The sequence below is a fragment of the Marmota marmota genome, unplaced genomic scaffold (assembly GCF_001458135.2).
Source record: "Marmota marmota marmota unplaced genomic scaffold, marMar, whole genome shotgun sequence".
Classification (NCBI taxonomy): Eukaryota; Metazoa; Chordata; class Mammalia; order Rodentia; family Sciuridae; genus Marmota; species Marmota marmota.
In genome coordinates this window covers 4,301,658-4,321,082 of record NW_026000026.1, presented here as the reverse complement: position 1 = coordinate 4,321,082, position 19,425 = coordinate 4,301,658, and the positions used below count along the sequence as shown (strand labels likewise).

General features: G+C 45.5%; 2 protein-coding genes across 2 annotated transcripts; one reads left to right on the top strand and one right to left on the bottom strand.

Annotated features, from left to right (window-relative positions):
- Positions 1-5,133: 5,133 nt before the first annotated feature.
- Wfdc13 (WAP four-disulfide core domain 13) lies at positions 5,134-7,656 on the bottom strand. The gene is made up of 2 exons (XM_015477718.1): positions 7,569-7,656; positions 5,134-5,291 (listed from the first exon to the last, which is right to left on the bottom strand). The coding sequence occupies exons 1-2, from the start codon at positions 7,654-7,656 to the stop codon at positions 5,134-5,136; spliced, it is 246 nt and encodes an 81-aa protein (XP_015333204.1).
- Positions 7,657-15,359: 7,703 nt separating this feature from the next.
- On the top strand, positions 15,360-16,903 carry LOC107135600 (protein WFDC10B-like). The gene is made up of 2 exons (XM_048811931.1): positions 15,360-15,599; positions 16,550-16,903. The coding sequence occupies exons 1-2, from the start codon at positions 15,479-15,481 to the stop codon at positions 16,621-16,623; spliced, it is 195 nt and encodes a 64-aa protein (XP_048667888.1). The 5' UTR covers positions 15,360-15,478; the 3' UTR covers positions 16,624-16,903.
- The last annotated feature ends 2,522 nt before the right edge of the window (positions 16,904-19,425 follow it).

Sequence of the window (19,425 nt, the reverse complement as noted above, 5' to 3'; positions counted from 1 at the left end):
GAAATCTTCACTTCCGGATCTCTTTACTCCCTGTACTTTCCTCATACTGTTTTCATATTACACTCTTACATTGTCTCCAGAGTACAAAGTGCAAATATATGTTTTAACAATTAGTATACATATATTGGAATTTTATTTCTTTCACAAATAATTAGAATTAAACATTAATACACTACATGTAAAAAAAAGTCTTCTTATAAACCATAAAACCTTGGTAAAATTATCTGTTACTGCGATATTTAATTTGCTATCATTACATGAACATCAACTTTATATAGCTTGAAGCAGTACTTTCCATTAGAACTTCCTGTGAGATGGAGGTTTTCTTTATTTGAGAGGTATAGTACAACTACTCATGGTTATTAAATGTTTGAAATGACAAGACTGAGAAACTCACTGAATATTTTATTGTGTTATAATAAATATATATTTACATTTAAGAGGTCCTTGTGAGCTGTGCTTATAGTACTGGACAGATAGATCAAGCTTCAATTTTTTTTTTTTTTAATTTGGTACTGGGGATGGAACCTTGGGCCTCATGCACACTAGGCAAGGGCTCTACCACTGAGCTACATCCCCAGTTCCAACTTCAGTTATTAAAATAGTGATTGCTGTATTCTGAATGGGTCAACCTGTACATTGACTCAGGTCACCTGAACCATATCTGGTCAGTTTCTGGAATTCAGAAGCCTGCAGACTTTTCTGAACAGTTCTTCCTGCTCCGGTCCAGGGGTTACCAGGAAGTCAGCCAGATTAGAAAAGTAGCAAGGTGTAAGGATGGACTCATGATAAATTTATCTCAAGAAAGTTTCATACACAGAAACATGTAATTGAAAGGAAAGCAGAATTGTGGGAGTAGTTGCCATAAATTTTCAAGTTGGCAACATTCAAAAGGAATTTGGAGGCTTAGTTCATCAGATGTTTGGTCGAGAAGTTGAGGTCACTGTTAAATCTGCTGATCCTTCATTGTGAGGTTTAATCGCAGTATCTTTCAAGGATGCAGTGCTTTCTACAGCTGTGCCTTGCTTCTTTTTGAGATGATATTTAGTAGCTCAGAAAATACTGTACTTGTCTTCATTAACTTGAGTTAATTTATATGGAATTTGCAGAAATGAAAAAAAAAATCAACAACCAGTCAATCACGCAAGTAAAGTTGATAGTAGCATGAATGTGGTGATCCCTTTATAAAATAAGAATCTTGGATAAAGGAAGGATTGGCAGGCTTGAATAATAACAGGAACATTCTTCCCAGGCCTTCTGCCGGCAATCTAGCATGAGAGTTTCTGCTGTCACCTCATTGCATCTTCACGACACACCTGAAGACTAGGTATTCTTAATCTCCATTTTACAGGTGGACAGACTAGGGCTCTGAGGACTCAGGAGAGGCTCCGCATCACCATGATGAGGGCAGAGCTGGACCGAGTCCCAGAGTAGCAGGGACCTTTCACCCTTGCTCTTCTCATACCCTATGTGAACAGATCCTCTCAAACTTCTTTTTTATTTGTTTTCCTATATATTATAATTTTCTATAAGCAAATATAAATCAGTTAAAAAATAGTTTAAAAAATGAGTCTGACTCCAGGGGGAAACTGAAGTAGGCAACTTCCACCTGAGGGACTCTGGATCGTTCAGCGAGGATTTTTCTTGCAAGAACAGCTCATCGGCGGAGGTCAGGGTTCACCTGCTCCCGCAGCCTCTTCTCATTTCTATTGGAAACGTCTGTATTCTGTCCTTATTGTGTGTAAGACGTGACACTAGGTGCCAGGGCGCTAGGGAAATATCAGACATGGTTTCTGCTTTCGTGGGACTCAGACTCCAGACAGGAAAAATAGTCACTTAAATAATCACAACACAGTGTGTTATGGTTTGTGGTAGGTGGGAGGACGCTGGGAGGAGACACAGAGAGTGACTACTTTTGTCTGGAGTGAATTGGTGAAATTTCCATGGAGTTTTAAGTTGAATATGAACCTTGAAGCATAAGGAGTAGCTCAGCAGGAACCTGGGGGAAAGATATTGAGGGCAGAGAGAAGAGCGAGGGTAGAACGTGGAGGGAGAGACTGCATGGGGACGGAGAGAGGGACGGTCCAGTAGGGCAGTTCCTAGTAGAAAGGGACTGCGGAGTTGTGAGGCCTGAGTTGTAAGCAGGGGGAAGAGGGTCAACTGAGTGGAAGCAGGAAACCCACTCAGAACAGGTGAGCTGCCCGTGGCCAGCCCTTGGGAAGGGCATTTCAGATGTCTCAAGCTTTGAGTTTGACCCTTGCTCCCCTAGTTGATGGAGACGGTTCCGATCCCTTCAGCTCTATGTTCCCAGTTCCTTGTCTGTGACCTGAGAATCATGGCCGCGGGGAGGAATAAATTAGATGGCCTACCATGTTAGTTGACATTAAAAAGTTGGGAGCCCTTAACCACAGTCTCCAGAGCCCACGGTTTGGTGGAAGACTGTGACAAGGCCGGCCTGGCCCCAGGGTCCTCCCTTCCAGGTGGCCTTGGAGAACTCAAGGGAACAAGTTCAGCATCTTTGGAGGCCCTCTCCTGCACCCCGTCTCCCCCTCCCCGGGCCCGCCCACCCAGCTCCACAGGCCTGTCCACAACAAGCAGTCTGCAGGAGATGGGCTACTGGGGAAGAGGAGGAACCCAGGACCCATGGAGACAGCAGATGTGACAGTAATGTGCTATGGGAAGCCTATCAGAAGATAATAGGATTGGCACTTCCAGTTCCCATAGAAGACATCTCAGGTTCATGATCATGTTTTTCTGCTTGTCCAAGATGAAGTCCTGCCTCACTGGGCAAAGCATTAGAGTGAGACTTACAAAGTCATATGTACCCATTATGTAGCCATTTGACCCTGACATTGCAATAAAAATATAGTGTCATCAGCCACATTTAGTTGGCCTTTACCTGGGTCTAACAGCAGGGTTCTTACCACTTACCTGCTGCAGGAGCCCGGATGATCTAACCTTGTAGACACATGGGTGATGGCTGACATCTGGTGTGAGCAGTCAGCTATGCCCAAGGTGCCGCAAGAAGTGAGCTCGATGGGCCCACGGGGTCCTGAGCAGGAGTTCATGCACTTGTGTCCCTGCACTGTCCCTCACCTGCCACACTGTCCACGCTTAGCACAAGCCTGAAGCTCCAAGACAGCGCCAGCTCAACACCACGTTTACTGTAGTGATATCAGGACAATGAGAAGACCCTCGATTCCTAATTTCCCCCAAAGTCCTCTGAAACAAAAGCCACCAGATTATGATGACTATTATTGTTTGGGTGGTGGAGTTATAGGAGCCTGCATTTTTTCCCAAGCTTATAACACTGAGAAAGTTCTAAAGATGATCTTCCACCTGTTTTATTTTTTTAAAGGAAATGCCTAAGTTCTTCATCCATGTGGCTTTGTGTTGTCCCCACAATCCCCCAAGGCATGGATGTTCTTGTCATCTTCCACATGAAAGAGTCGACGGTCTTGGAAAAGCACAGTGGGATGACCAAAGTCACACACATGAAGTGCTCCACTGGACTCCTTGCCTAGGGCACTGTCAACCTGGAGGCAGGAAGAGCCAGTTCCTGGCAGAGCCTCAGATCTGAGTGCCCTGTGCTCCCCTTGGGTCATAGCTCTGCCCTCTGTTGCTCTGTGTTGCAGAACTCTCCTGGGACTGTACCCCGCCCCAGGGAGCACAGGGATAGAACCCAGAGGGGACTAATGGAAGACCAGGCAAACTGGCCTTCAAAAGACTGTTCTGGGCTTGTGGGGATATTGGTGACCCTGGGCAGCCACAGGAGGAAAAGGAGCAGCCCTGGGAGATGCCATCCCAGAGGCCAGGCAAGCCTGCACCTACAAAACGCTTTGGGGGAACATACCTCAGTTGTCAGGCATGGGGTCTCCAAAGTTCCTTCACTAACATTTCTGTCCCTGAAGAAAAACATCTTCAAGTGATATCCAGTGCAGTTTATTCTTGGAGACTTAATTTTTATTTTCTATGACTTCCACCATTGAAACTAGACCACAAAGTGGAGTTCTCCTGCCATAGGCCAAGCAGAACCTCAAAAACCTCAGTGACAACAAAGACTCATCTTTTTGGCTTCTGGTGTTCTATCACAAAGCCTTGAAAGATGTATAAGGTTATTTGTAAGGGCCAGTCTCTTGAGAGAAAAGTGTTTATCTGATCACTAAAATTTACTGAGCAATTATTATGTGCCAAGCAAAGCTTAAATGGATTGTTTATTTTAATTTAATTTTACTAATATTGTTCCGTCTTTAAAATGAGGAGGCTAATGCCCATAGAGAGGTTAGTTTGTGTAAGGTCACTCAGCTAAGAAGTGGTAGAGACTGGTTATTTGGCTCTGAGCGCATACCGGAGTGCTCCAAACTTGTCTCAAGGGTGGGGATTGCGCTTGGGGCAGGGGAAACAGAGGAGAACAAGACAGTTGTGCTTCTCTCAAGAAGCTCTTTGGTCAATTTCCTACTGTGGGATTTTGAGACTTCATTCTGGTCTTGCTAGCAGGAAAAAACAAAACAAAACAGAGTCTGCATTTTATTCATAAGAAAAAGAAAGATCAAAAGTGAGGAATCATTTTCCTGAAGGTGATAGACATATTCCCAAAGCAAGATTCAAAACCAGATGTCTCAGCCACACCTTCATGTCCTTCCTCTGTCCCAGAGCATTCTCCCTTTAGCAGATTTAGGGCCATTAACTACAGCTTTCTGGAGCTGGACCTCCAGGGTCAGAATGCAGGGTCCTCTAAATGATGTCTGGTGAAAGGAGGGCAGGCCAAAAGCAGAGACCCAAACTTGTTTGGGGTTTTGATGACACTTACAGACCCCGGGTATAGTGTTCCAGGCAGTCTGGGGATAAAGGTGGATTCTGGGCCAGGGGAACGTCTGTGGATGTAGTCATTTTGGGGTGTGTTCAGAGAAGCAGAGTCAGAGATTTCATGGATGTAGTGGTGAGGAGGAAGGGTTAGGTCGCTCAGGAATGGAGGAGGCTCTTCTAGTCAGGACTTGGTGGAAATCTTAATCTTGGAAAGAGAAGGAGTGTTGGTAATATGTCAACAATAACAACCAAAAAACAAAGAACCATACAGTGGCTGAGACTCTTCTGTCGGGCTCCCGCTGGCAGCTCTAGGATCAGGGAGGTCCCTTACTCTGAGGGTTCCGGAGGTCTATTTAGTGAACAGATCGTCCCACAGAAGGCAGAACAGCAGCTAAGTCCTTGGGCCTTGCAATCCTCCTGGACCGTGCAGAATTTGGAACAGTTCTCAGGTTCTGATCTGCAGGGTGGAGGCTCCAAGATGTATTCTGAAACAAGAATAAGTAGGCGAAGGGCCTGAGCCACAGGCTGAAGTAACACTCAAAGCTCAGAAAGCCCAGGGAACTTGCCACCTATTCTCTCTTGTGTGGTCCCCAGGGAGGGAATCGGGTTTTGTCTTCCTTGAGTTCTGATCGGTGAACCAGGGTTTGGATATTTGATCAAAGACAGAGTTTGGCAGAAACCTGAATCCATTGGTCATTCACGACCACTGTAAGTCCGACGCCTAGTCCCCATAGACTCTGGTTGGGTCTAGTCGTGGGTATGAGTAGAAGGTGGAAGGTGAGTAAGAAGAGGTATTGTGTACCCTTTCTTCACTTATTCATTGTGTGGTCTTAAGCAAGTCATAGATCTTCTCTTTAACATCATACTTATTGTAGGGTCAACCTAACACAGGCTGTTTGGGTAGAGAAAGAGTAAACGGAAGGTCAGTTTTGGGAAAGGATAAAGGCCATACAACCAACTGAAGGTATTGGATCAGAGAGGAAGGACCCAGTTCATAGGTGAGTTCTGGGAGTGATTTCTTTCATGGTGAGAAGGGTGTGAATTTCAGAATGTGGTGCCATGATTCATCTTCTTTCCCCTGGTATCTCCTGATTAGGAGCCCAGAGCCCAGGATGCCCTACTTCCTACTGTTAAAGAAGAATAATCTTCACGTTGACACCCCCACGTGTCTCATTTCAAAGCTTAGACCCACTTCCAGTGAGAGATACTGTCCAAATGCCCCAACTCACAGTCCCTCTCTGTTCCTGAATCTAAGGCATTAAGTTTGGGCCCCATTAACCCCTCTCCCCAACTTGTACCAGGCCCTCATTTTTGTATTCTATGATTTGTCCTTTCTTTGGGGCCAAATTCATAGATGGGCATCTATTGCCAATTAGTTGGCTGATTGCTCTGAAAAAATCTGCAATTAGACGGGAGATCTGTAGGACATCTTGATGACCTGAAAGAGATGAATGAAGAATGAGGTTGGGGCTGTCACTTAAACAACTGGCACTAGAGATGGGTGAAGGAAGCTGAGTTCCAGAGATCAGTCACCAGCGCTCACTCGGCACTTCCCAGACACAACTCACTGGGGCAGTGCAAGAAATTGGAGCCAGTCTCCCCTTGGAAGAGCCTGGGGTTCAGTGGAGCAGTGTGGGAAAGGAGGCCATGAGCCAGGGAGCTCAGAGAGGTTGCTCTCCTCAGGTCTTGCTCCTGTCTGGGTGTCTGGTTCCAGTCTCACTCCAACACGTGCCAGTCTTCCCTAAAGACTTTGGCGTCTCTCCTCAGATTCTAGCCCTTGATTCCCCAGTTAATTGGCCTTGGGTACTCCTACGCTCTTGCAGCTCGCTTAGCCCCTCCAGTCCTCCTGCATCGCGTCTGCCCCGAGCTCCTGAAACAGGACCTATCCTGCTCTGAAACACGTCTATCAGACACATTCCTTTTCCAAGCCCCAAACATTCTGAAGAGGTTTCCCCACAGAAGAGTGCGTTCAGGAAGAATAGTAGTTCGGTTCCCATTTGTTGTTCAGGTCAAGGTTGGCATTACTTCCCTTGTTAGGTTGAGCTGGACAGCGATGGTGGCTGAGATAGACTGTACTGTCCAGTTGATGATGATTCCTGGTGATCGTGCACTACCTCTGAAGATAGATATGTATATATGTTTTTTGATTAGACCTTTGATATATGTTTTTGATAGACCTTTATTTTATTTATTTATATGTGGTGCTGAGAATCTAACTCAGTGCCTCATACATGCCAGGCAAGTGCACTACCACGGAGCCCCACCCCAGCCCCACCTCTGGATTTTTAAAAAGTGAAGTACAATGAAAGACTTCTTCCTCCCCAAACAGGCTCCGAGGCCAAGGCTGTGTAGATTGCAATTTGAGTTGTACCGTTTCATTTTCCTGCCTGTTTAAATGCCTGAAAAGTAGGACCAAGCCTCTTGGAAGGAACCAGGGCAGCAAGACTATAGTGGGGATGAGGCCGATAACACAGTAAGTAAAACTTACAGAACATGTACCACGGTCTAGGGAGAGAGCACTCTGACTGCACACATTATTTCAGTTTTTCCTCCCAACCATCTCAGTGCCAATCCAGACACTTGGCCCAGGGTCATGCAGTCACCAAACAGCAGAGGTTCAAACTGAGATCTTGTTGACAACGAAGCTCGGGCTTTGAACACGACCCTGTTTTTTCATGACATGTTCTGGATGGTCTGCTCACAGATCCTCTCCTCTCCGCGGAGGCCGCTTCCCCCCCACTGGACCCCAACCCCTCACCTACTCAGAAAGCGCTCCTTGAGACTCCCAGACAACAGCTGCAGTGCCACACAGAGCACCAGCAGGAACTGGAGAGGCAGCAAAGACGCCATGGTGCCACCAGGATGGGTGGGTACGTCCTGGCCCAGCTGGTTTTGACCAGGTGCTGCTGTGAGGAGGAGAGAGAGAAAGCGGCCCGGGAGGCCTCCTGGGCCTGGCTTCTTCTGCATACTCCAATCAAGGCGGGCCTGGCAGAAACCCAAGCACCTCCCAAGCACACCCAGTACAGGGCCCGCAGTGTTTCCAAATCCACTCCTCCTCCAGCCCATCATCTTCGCCTCGGTAGGTCTCCATCTACACAGGGTGTTTTTTTCTGATGATGCTGTGGATGGAGCCCAGGGCCTCGGGCATGCCAAGTGCATGTTCTACCATGGAAGTCTTGTTTACAACTTCAAAATGTGTCTAAAATAGGTTTTCCCTGGGGAGATCTTACATGTCTTTGTTACATTTATTCCCAGAGGCTTACATTTTAAAAATGAAATTGTGAAGAGTATCATAACTTTTTGGTTTTTTCCTTTTGTATGATGTTGGAGGAGGAGAAACGGCTTCCGTGTCTGAGCTGGCTGTATTCTCCCATTGCTCATCCTAAGTTTCCCGTGTCTTCTTCTCAGAGCTCATCATCTATAGACAATAACGGTTGTCCTTTTCCTCATCAAAGCTTTACGCCATTTCTATTGTGTCTTGAGCTGGGCAGGCTCCCTAGTATATTGTTGAATAGAAATCTAATACCCGATTTAAAATGGAAGCTTCTTAAATTTCTCCTTTTTGTGTGTCGTCTAGCCAGTCTCTATTCTATGGACATGTGTGTCCTTTCTAAGATTTCGCTAGTACAAATAACCTGCAATGAAAAAGCATGGGTATGTTTTCTGCGATGTCGGAAGTATGGCATCGGTTGGAATTTTAAGTGTGATTGTTGGTTAAAAGGATAAAGGCATAAATTGGGTGCAGTGGTACACACTGGCAATCCCAGCTACTCAGGAGCCTGAGGAAAGAGGATCACAAATTTGAGGCCAACCTGGACAATTTGGCAAGACCCTATCTCAAAATAAAATAAGAAGGGCTCAGCAGTAAAGCACTTGACTAGATGTGCGAGGCTCTAGGTTCAATCTTTAGTGCTGGGGGCAAAAAAACTGGAAAAGAAAAAGATAGGGGAAATGCATATATAGTTTTATTAGATATTGCCAAATTCCACTCCATTAAGGTTGCACCATTTTGTACTGCTACTGTCACCAAAAGCTTCATCCTTGTTCCTGATGCCAATCCAATAAATGAGGACCCAGTTTTGAGAAAAAGGAAAAAGAAGTTTTATTGCTTTGCTGCCAAAGGAGAAACACAGGGGACTCCTCTCCCAGAGTCTGTGATTCTGCCCATCAGGGGGAAAATGGTGATTCAAAGGTACATTCCCATGCGCTCTGTTTCCCAAGATCAGGGAGGAGAGATTAGGAAGGAGAAGATCAGGGAAGAGAAGATCAAGAGGAGAGGATCAGGGAGGAGCACGTCAGGAGGAGCAGGTTGGGAAGAGGAAAAAAGATGTCAATTTTAGAGAAGCAAGGGCTGTATTCAAAGCATCAAGTGGACCATTGTTACGCCACTAACAGTGGAAGCATGTTTCCCACGGCCTCACTGATAGAATGCATCATCATGCTTTTGAGTGTTTGCCAAAACAAATGAGAAGTCTTATTCCTGTAGTCTTTGAGGTTCATTTACCATGTACCACAATCGGTACAGTTTTATGGCTAAATAACATTCCATTGTATATGTGTCTTACGATTTGCTTATCCGGTCATCTATTTATAGACATTTCAGCTATTACCACCCTTTGCTGATTGCAAATAGAGCAGTTATTAACATTTATGTACACATATTGTTTTGAGTACTTGTTTTAAATCCTTCTGGGTAAATATCCAGCAAACTTGGATCATCAGTTAATTTAATGTTCAACTTTTTGAGGATTCCAAGCCTTTCAAATCAGCTGAATCACTTAAAATTTCTTTCAGAAATTCACAAGACTTCCAATTTCCCTACACACTTTTTTCTTTTTGAAAAAATTGTAGTCATCTAAATGGCATCTCACTGTGGTTTGCTTGCTCTTCTCTCATAACTAATGATGTTGTTTTAGTCAGCTTTTTTGCTACTGTGACTTAATGACCTGAGAGGAACAATTTTAGGAGAGGAAAAGTTTATTTAGAGGGCTCACGGTTTCAGAGGTCCCAGTCCATAGAAGGCGAGCTCCACTCCTGGGGGCTCAAGGAGAGGCAGAACATCATGGCAGAAGAGTGTGGCACAGGAACGTGGTTCACATGATGATCAAAAAGCAGAGAGAGACTCTACTTGCCAGATACAAAATAGTGTGTTCCAAAGCCACTTCCCAATGCCCGCCTCTTCCAGCCACACCTTACCCACCTTCAGTTACCACTTAGTTAATCTCCATCAGGGGATTAACTCGAAGAGTGGATTAAGGCTCCCGTAACCCAATCATTTCTCCTCTAAATTTTCTTGCCTTTTCTCACACATGAGCTTTTGGGGGACACCTCCCATCCAAACTATAACAGATGTTGTGCATATTTTCCTGTGTTTGCTGGCCTTTTAAAAAAATATCTTTGGAAAAATTTCTATTTGAATCTTCTGCCCATTTGGTGATTGAGTTTTCTTATTCTTAAATTGAAAGAGTTCTTTAGCTATTACAGATACCCTTATGAGATATATGATTTTTCAGTATTATAGGTTGTTCTTTCATTTCTTGGACAAGTCATTCTGATATACAAAAATTTTAAACTTTTTTCTCCCAGTTTTCTTTCCTTCATTATGTTTGCATAAAGACTGACCTGGTGACCACAGACTCAAAAGGCTACAAATATCTCAAAATATATAATTTACCTAATGTAGTCATGTTATTAAGAGTTATCGGAAAAAGATTTTAACTTTAGCGAAGTTCAGTTTATCGATTTTTTCTTTTGTTGCTGTTTTTGGCACCATTTATTTTTAAATTTTTATTTATTTTTCTTTAAAAATATTTTTATTAGTGCATTATGGTCATATATAACATTGGGGTTTATTTTGACATAGTCATACATACATGGAATATAATTTGTTCCACTTTAATCTACAGTATTTTCTCTTTCCCTCTCCTCTTCCCTCCCTCTTTTCCTATTCCTTTATTTATTTATTTTTGGGTACTGAGGATTGAACCCAGGGATGCTTGACCACTGAGCTATATCCCCAGTTCTTTTTATTTTGAGACAGGGTCATGCTAAGTTGTTGAAGGATTTACTAAATTGCCCAACTGACCTTGAACTTGTGATCCTCCTGCGTTAGCCTCCTAGGTTGCTGGGATTACAGGTGTGCATCACCTTACCCACTTGTATAATTTCTAATGATCCACTCATTGCTCAATACAAGATAATGAAGATCAATTGATGTTTTTCTTCTACGTATTCCACAGTTCCTATATTTAAATCATTGATTCATTTTGAGTTAATTTTTGCATATGGTAGGAGGTGGGTCCAGTTTCATTTCTTTGCATGTGAATATTTATTGTCCCAGCACCATTAGATAAAGCGACTGTTTTCTCCATTGAAGGGTCTTATCGCCCTGTGGAAATCAAGTGGCTACAGCGGTATGGGTTTATTTCAGGACTCTCAATTTTGTTCTGTCAGTCTGTATGTCTGCTCTTATGTCAGAACCATACTGTTCTGATTACTGAATCTTGGTCGGAAGTTTTGAAATCAGGAAGTAGGAGTCCTGAAACTTTGTCCTTTTCCAAGATTGTTTGGCTATTTGGGGCCTCTTGCAGGTCTACATTAATCTGAAGATGAGCTTTTCCATTTCTGAAAGAAAGAAAGAGAGAGAGAGAGAGAGAGAAAGAAAGAAAGAAAGAAAGAAAGAAAGAAAGAAAGAAAGAAAGAAAGAAAGAAAGAAAGAATTCAGTATTTTGATTAGGATGACATTGCATTGTATTGCCATCTTAATAATTTCAAATCTTCCAATCTAGATTATGGGATGTCTTTCTATTTATTGGAGTCTTTTTGAATTTCTAGGCTCCACCTTTTAAAAAATACTTATACATAATCTTTTGGTTCATTTTGACAAAATAATATCTGCAAGGAATTTTATTTCAATTCCCATTCCCCTTACCTTCTCTCCTCCCTCCCCCATTCTCTCTTCTCCTTCCACTCCTCTGTTTATTTATTTATTTTTGATTGGCTTTCCTACGTGTACGTGCAGGTGAGATTCTTTCTGGGACACTTGTATGTGTATATAATGCACTATGTTCATTCATTCCATATTTCCACCCCTTTCCTTCTTTCCTCCTTCCCTCTCATTCTCCTCCTTTCACTTTACTGATCCACCTTATTTTTTTATGGTATCCAATCTCTTCCTCTGCCACCTTTTCCCCCTTATTTTGCTGTATCTTCCACATGTGAGAGGTAAACATTCGATTCTTAATTTTCTGAGTCTGGCTTAGTTCACTTAGCTTGATCTTCTCCATTTCCATCCATTTATGAACAGATATCATCATTTCATTCTTCTTTATGGCTGAGTAAAAATGAGAAAAAATATTTGCCAGCCGCCCCTCTGACAGGGGATTAATATCCAGAATATGTGTGTATAGACCACAGTTTCTTGATCCACTCATCTATTGATGGGCATCTGGGTTGATTCCATAACTTGGCTATTGTGAATTGTGCTGCTATAAACATTGAAGTGGCTGTATAACTATAATATGCTGATTTGAATTCTTTTGGAAAAATACCAAGGAGTGGGATAACTAGGTCACATGGTGGTTCCATTCCCAGGTTTCTAAGGAGTCTCCACACTGTTTTCCATACTGGTTCTACTAATTTGCAGTCCCACCAACAATGTGTAAGTATACTTTCCCCATATCCTCACCAGCATTTATTATTGTTCATGTCCTTGATATTTGCCATTTGAACTGAGGTGAGGTGAAATCTTAGTGTAGTTTTGATTTGCACTTCCCTGACTGCTAGAGATGTTAAACATGTTCTCATATGCTGGTTGGCCATTTGTGTTTCTCCTCTTCCTCCTCTTTGTCCTTCTCCTCCTCCTCCTTCTCCTTCTTCTTCATTTTTTTGCTTCTCCTCCTCCTCCTTCTTCATTTTTTTGTACTAGGGATCGAACCCAGAGGTGCTTTACTAATGAGCTCCATCCCCAGCCCTTTTATTTTGTGACAAGGTCTCACTAAGTTGGTAGGGCCACACTTAGTTGTTGAGGCTGACTTTGCCGCTAACGGAGCAGAGTCCGGCGAGGGACAGCGAGGTTAAAAATACACAGGACACCAAGGTTCTTCATCCAGGAGGGAGCGTGTGCGCGCTTTATTGCCAAATTTGTTCCCCTTATATATCTTTTTAACAGCTGCGGGAAATCACTCAAAAGTGAGGAGGGAAGAGTAATAACTGCGTCCTTGGGTTACCGTCACGTCACTGTCCCCTATCAGGAGGCTGGAACAGGTCAAGATGTTCCCGAGAGACACATATGCGCGAGGCAGATAAACAGGGAACCGCAAGCCCGCGTCAGGGCCTTGTGAGCTGCCACATTGACATGCATAACAAAGAACTGGGGGTTGAGTCCCCAGGGGCCAGGGCGGGCCTGCTACCAGCATGACTTGAATTTGCAATCCTCCTGCCTCAGCCTCCCAATTCATTGGGATTGCAGGTATGTGCCACTGTGCCTGGTTCTGTTTCTTCTTTTTGAGAAATTTCTGTTTAGTTCTTTGTCATATTTATTGATTGGGTTATTTGGTTTTTTTGGGTTCTTTATATATTCTGGATATTAATCCCCTGTCAGAGGGGCGGCTGGCAAATATTTTTTCTCATTCTGCAGGCTCTTTCTTCACTCTCTTAGTCACTTCCTTTTATGTGTAGAAACCTTATAATTTGATGGCATCCTACTTATATATACTTGGTCTATATCTTGAGCTTTAAGGGTCTTGTTGAGGAAGTCAGTGCCCGTACCTGTGATGGACCCCATTTTGATGGGGATTGCATTGAAAGTGTATGTTGATTTTGGTAGTATACAGGCCCCAATAGCACCATACTGGGGACCAAGTATTTACCACATAGACCTTTGGGGATAGATAGCAGTTGACTTCATATGTGTTCAAGTTTGGCATGTATTATATTTATAATGTTATGTCTGTGGATGAATTGGTTTTTTATCAATCTTTTTTCACATCACCTTTTTTTCTCTTGTAACACATTCCACATTAATTCTCCAAATTAAAGTATATTTTTCCCAATATTAGAATAGCTGCTTTTTTTGTTATCCTTTGTGTAGAATACATTTTTCCATACTTTGATTTTTCAACTTATTTGTCTTTGGAGCTAAAGTAAATTTCTTTTAGACAGCATATAGTTGATTCATGTTTAAAATCCATTCTGTTGACCTCTGTGTTTTAATTGGTGAGTTTAATTCATTTACATTTAAAGTGATTACTATAAGGAAGGATTTAACTTTGACTATTTATTGTTGCTCTCTTTTTATTCCTTAATGGATCCAATACTGCCTTTTTTATGTCTATTTGACTTTTCTTTCCAGTGTATTATTTTGACTTCCTCTTTATTTCTCTTTTTGTAAATTTTAAAGTAAATTTTTTAGCAGTTACTATTTGGATTACAATTACCTTCTCAAACTTGAATCTAGTTTGAACTCATGCCAATTTAGCTTCAAAAGAATATAAACAGTCTGATCCTGAAAGGAAGTCTAGAAGAGCAGAGGAAGGAGATTAGGGTGGGGAAACGCGAGGGGTGGTGACAGGGGGAAAAGAGAGGCTTGTGAACTGAAGTCGAATTTCATGATGTATAATTTTGTTGGAATGAACCCAATGATCATGTATAACTATAAAGCTCTAATAAAGATTGTCTACATATCGATCAACCTAGAATGTAAAATCAGATCTAGTACTAGTACTGACATAATGTAATAGTCTGTAAAGAACAAAATGTTTACCCCCATCTCTGTTGATGTGTATGAGGAACATCTCTTAATGGGCATGAGAGAACGAATTGTCATTTTGTGCTCTGAAATGGATACATTTTAAATATGAATAATAAAAACTCTGCTCCTATACATCTCCTTCTGCCGACTCTCTAAAATGTTGTTATTGAAAGATGAAGATTGCCTTCTACTCCTCCCTAAGGTTTCACATTAAAGGATAATTCTTTTGGGAATTCTTCAATGATTCCTCCCAGTTGCTGGGCTTCCATGATACCTTCTTCTCTCCATCTGTAGTCCTTGTCATGTTGCATTGTGTTTATTTAATCTCCTTTTTCTTCTGCTATGTTATGATCTTATAGAACCAGGAATAGAATCTGATCCATGCTGCAGTACATAGCAGCAAGGGCATTGTCCTGTACATAGGAATTTAAAAAGCATCATTTCAGTGAATACTTTCATTTGAGTCTTTCATTGCTTTTGTGAGTCAGAGACAGGACTTGTCCAAGGCCTTGGGAGTTTGTTAAAGAGATGAATCAGCAACCTAGTGTTCTTCTACACATGGATGTCCCCACGGAGTTAGCCTCTGGGGCCAATGATAATAGCTAGGCAGGGACCAAGAGCTTCCTTTGAACTGGATCTCCAGTGCCCTACAGCAGTGTGTTCCAAAACATGGGTATCACAAAAGAGAAAATGTTTGGTTTTGCCTCAGCCGTGTATTATTAGAGAGGAGGCGTCATCCTGCAGGAGCCCAGCTGCACACAATAGGACAGGGCGAGGGGCAGACAAGAGGAGGACAGGACGCCTTGCGCTCTCCTGGCTTGGCCAGCAGAGACAGCCAGGAGCTGAGTCAGTCTGTCCTGGGGATCCTTCTCCTCACAGCTCCCTGGGGAAGGCTGTGCCATCCTGGCTGGACTCGGACTCATGGCTCTGGTCAGAGTCATGCCACCCCCGGCTCTGAGGCTCCCCCTGCTCCTCTGTGTGCTGCTGCTGCCGCTGGAGGCCCAGGGAGGGTACCGTGGACGTAAGTGGGCCCCAGGTAGGTGACGGCTGTGTGGGTACACGGGAGGGACAAGAGGGATCCATCTTGGAGGACCTGGGCACGGTACCTCTCTGCACACCCAGCATGGACTGCAAGCACTGTGGAGGCTCTGGGCTGTTCCAACGCCTGGCGTCCAGCCTGTGACCCAACCTGGGAATAGTGATGGTGGAGGAAGGCCCTGCACCTCTCCTTCCCCCTCCATTCCAAAGATCAGGAACAAATGGTACATGCTGAGGGGAAAGTCTAAGGGGCCAACAGGACATGATTCTTTGACCTGTGCACATCTGTGGGGACACGCAGAGGTACTCAGGGGCTGGAGGTGGTGGAGAAACGGTGTAGGTGTGGATAGAAAGACACTGGGTGGGAAGATAGGAAGACAGAGCCAAGGTGAAGTTACCATCCGAGGGAACAGAAGGGTGGCAGTGTCAGGCGAGCCACTGGAGGAGCAGGTGCTGGAGAATGACCCTGAAGAGGGGAGAGAGGGGCAACAGGCAGGCTCAGCTTCCCCTCTGCATCTGCAAATCCTGCAGGGTGGGGAGGCTTGGGAGATGTCTAGGCTTCTCTGAGGTCCCAGGGCCAGAGTGTAGACTCCATGGGGGTGACTTCACCACGGCCGTGTCTGTGGGGGACAGGTCTTTGGTGGATGTGTGTGCAGAGACCCAGGCCGACCAGCCACTGATGTCTTCAGGGGAGGTGGGGTGTCAGGGAAGGGTGAGGATTTAGGACACTGCTGATTCCCAGGGTCTGGTGAGGGCACAGGGGAGTTCCCAGGAAAGTGCAGGAGCGTGGTGGACGGGTGCTGGGTCTCAGATTCCTGGAGAGTCGAAGCTGGAGAAGGAGGCAGCTGCCCCCACCCAGCGGCTCCTGTTTCTTTTCAGCGTCCCCGTGGACTCCGGAAGCCGCGGCCTGTAAGCAGTGGCCCAGTGCTGAGCGCTGCAGCCTCCGCTGATCCTATTTCCAAAACTGTCAAGTAAACAGCACGTGCTGCTTGACCTTCTGTGGGAGCGTTTGCCTGAGCATCCTGTGAGCAGGGGCGGGGGGCTTGCTTCCTGCCCCCCATCCCTCCTCGCAGAGACTGAGTCCCCCGAAGCCTGAGGACCTCTAATCCCAGCACAAGACCATCAACCACAGAGCCACCTCCCCAGGTCTGAACCCCTGGTCCCTGTCAAATAAACTGGAACGGCACCTGGCCTCTTACTCCCACAGCCGTGTGCACCCAGAACCCCAGGCGACCAGCAGCACCCCGCCTCCCCTGGCCCAGGGCTCCACTCTCCTGGTCGTGCTCTCTGCTCTGTCCCTTTGCCACACACCCCACTGGGCCCAGGAGGCTCCGCTCCTGCTGCTCTGCCCACTGAACCCCTTCTCCCGGTGGGCGGACTGCTCACGTGCAGCTCCCCCAGTGCTAAGGAGAACACGGCTCACCTGGAACCAGAGGACCTGGTGAAGCATCAGAAGGTGGAGGGAGAGCCTGGGCCTGGGAGGGCCCCCGGCGGCTTTCCTGGCCCATCCCGGCCCCACTCCCCCCATCTCCTTCTCAAGTTCACATCAGGGTTTCTTTCCAATGAGGACACTGAGTCCCGGAGACTCAGAGACTGAGGGGCTACGCGGTGCCTAGAGAGGACGTCTGGTCTGGACGGCCTTTCTGCTCACTTCCACGCGTCCTCTGAGACAGGAGGCCGCGCAGGAGGGCCTGCAGCAACCTCTCCTCACAGTATCCGCCCCCACCTACACGGCCACTCCTGTGACGGAGCCCGACCTCGGGCTGGGATCTGAGGCTCCAGGCCCTCTGCTTCCTGAATGTTCCTTACTGACCCCAAACCCCTTCCTGTGTGCTCTTGTTCTCTTTTGATCCAGAGGAGCCCAAGGTGGTGGGAGAGGTGGTCCATGCTGAGGTTCACGGTTAGCTGGCACAGGTGTCCAGGGCTCTTGCCTGGATCCTACTGTTAGTGGAAATCCATCCCTGGGGGACAGTCTCTGCTCCTGGGTGAAGTCACAGTTCCTGTGAAGGATCCTGGGGCTGGATCCAGGGCTGGGTGACATGCAGCCACCTGGGGCATGGCCTCAGATGTGAAGAGACCTCAGGCAGGCAGGCCGGCCCTGCCCAGGGCAGCTGGGCCGCCCGAGGCTCCAGCCCAGTGCTGGTTGCTGGGCTGCTCCAAGTAGAGGGGCAGAGGGGGAAAACTCCCCCCGACCAGAGCCCCTGACCTGCCTCATAAGCTCACGGGGCCCCAGGTATTTCAGGCTCGTCTCCACCTCTGACAAGGGCTGCTCTTGGACAAGGGGACCTCAGCAAAGATGCATGACCAACCACCAAGACAGACGTCACTGAAGTCGCTGGGCAGTAAGACCTGCTGTGTTTCCCTCCCACAGCCTCACTTTCCAAGCACCTTTCCAGGCCAAGGGGTGAGGGAAGTGCTAGGCTGACCATTCCCTCTCACTGGCTCAGGACCAGGGAGATGGACCTGACTAGTATGGGAGGCAGCCCTCGGGACACCCCTCAGTGCCCCAGAGACCCAGAGGCTGTACCCAGGTGCTGGTTGTGGAAGGAGTCACTCCTTCCTGGTCATGGCTGTGCTCTGCCTCAGGTGGAAGCATCTGTGTGTCCCCAGGTTAAGTAGGGCATGGGAGCGAGGACGTAGGACTCCTGGAGACCAGAATCTCGTGGAGGCAGAGGAGGAAGCCAATGGGAGTCTGCCAGGCTCTGGTCTCTAGATGTCAAGTTCCGGCCTGCAGAGGAGCCACAGGGGTCTGTTGGAGACCAGGGTTGCCACGGCTTTGCGTTTTTGTTTTCCTGTGCCCCAGATCTGCTCCTTTCTCTATGTGATTAAATGAGAAGATTCTAGAAGGATCTTCTTCTCCTCACACACCTGCACCTGAAATTCACAGATGGGTGTTACCAACACCATCACCAGCAAGGTGTGTCCTACTCCTACCTCTGGTAGCAGTCTGCCTCCTTCCAAACCCAGGCTGCCTAATTCATGCACAACAGTAAGTCATTTGAAATGCAAGGGATGGGTTTAGTCTTGAACACAGTACCAACGACTGAGAAAAGTGCATCAGACAAAAGCATACATTGGAGAAAGGATAGCCTCTTCAACAAATGGTGCTGGGAAAAGGGGAAATCCATATGGAACACAATGAGATTAAACCTCTAGGGCTGGGTATGTGGCTCAAGTGGTAATGCGCTCTCCTGGCATGCACGGGCGCTGGGTTCAATCCTCAGCACCACATAAAAATAAAATACAGATGTTGTGTCCACCAAAAACTGAAAAATAAATATTAAAAAATTCTCTCTCTCTCTCAAAAATAAATAAATAAATGGGATGGATTCAAACTAAAAAGCTTCTTCTCAGCAAAAGAAACAATCATTGAGGTGAAGAGAGAGCCTACAGTATAGGAGCAAATTTTTACCACACACATCAGATACAGCACTAATCTCCAGGATATATAAAGAACCGAAAAGATGATACCAAAAAAAACAAACTACCCAATCAATTATGAACTAAGGAACTGAACAGACACTTGTGAGAAGAAGATATATAAGCAATCAACAAATATATAAAAAACTGTTCAACATCTTTAGTAATTAGAGAAATGCAAATCAAAACTACTCTAAGATTCCATTTCGCCACAGTCAGAATGGCAGTTACCAAGAATACAAGCAATAATAAGTGTTGGTGAGGATGTGGGAAAAAAGATACACTCATATATTGCTGGTGGGACTGCAAATTGGTACAACCACTTTGGAAAGCAGTATGGAGATTCCACAGAAAACTTGAAACGGAACCACTTGACCCAGCTATCCCACTCCTTGGTCTACACCCAAAGA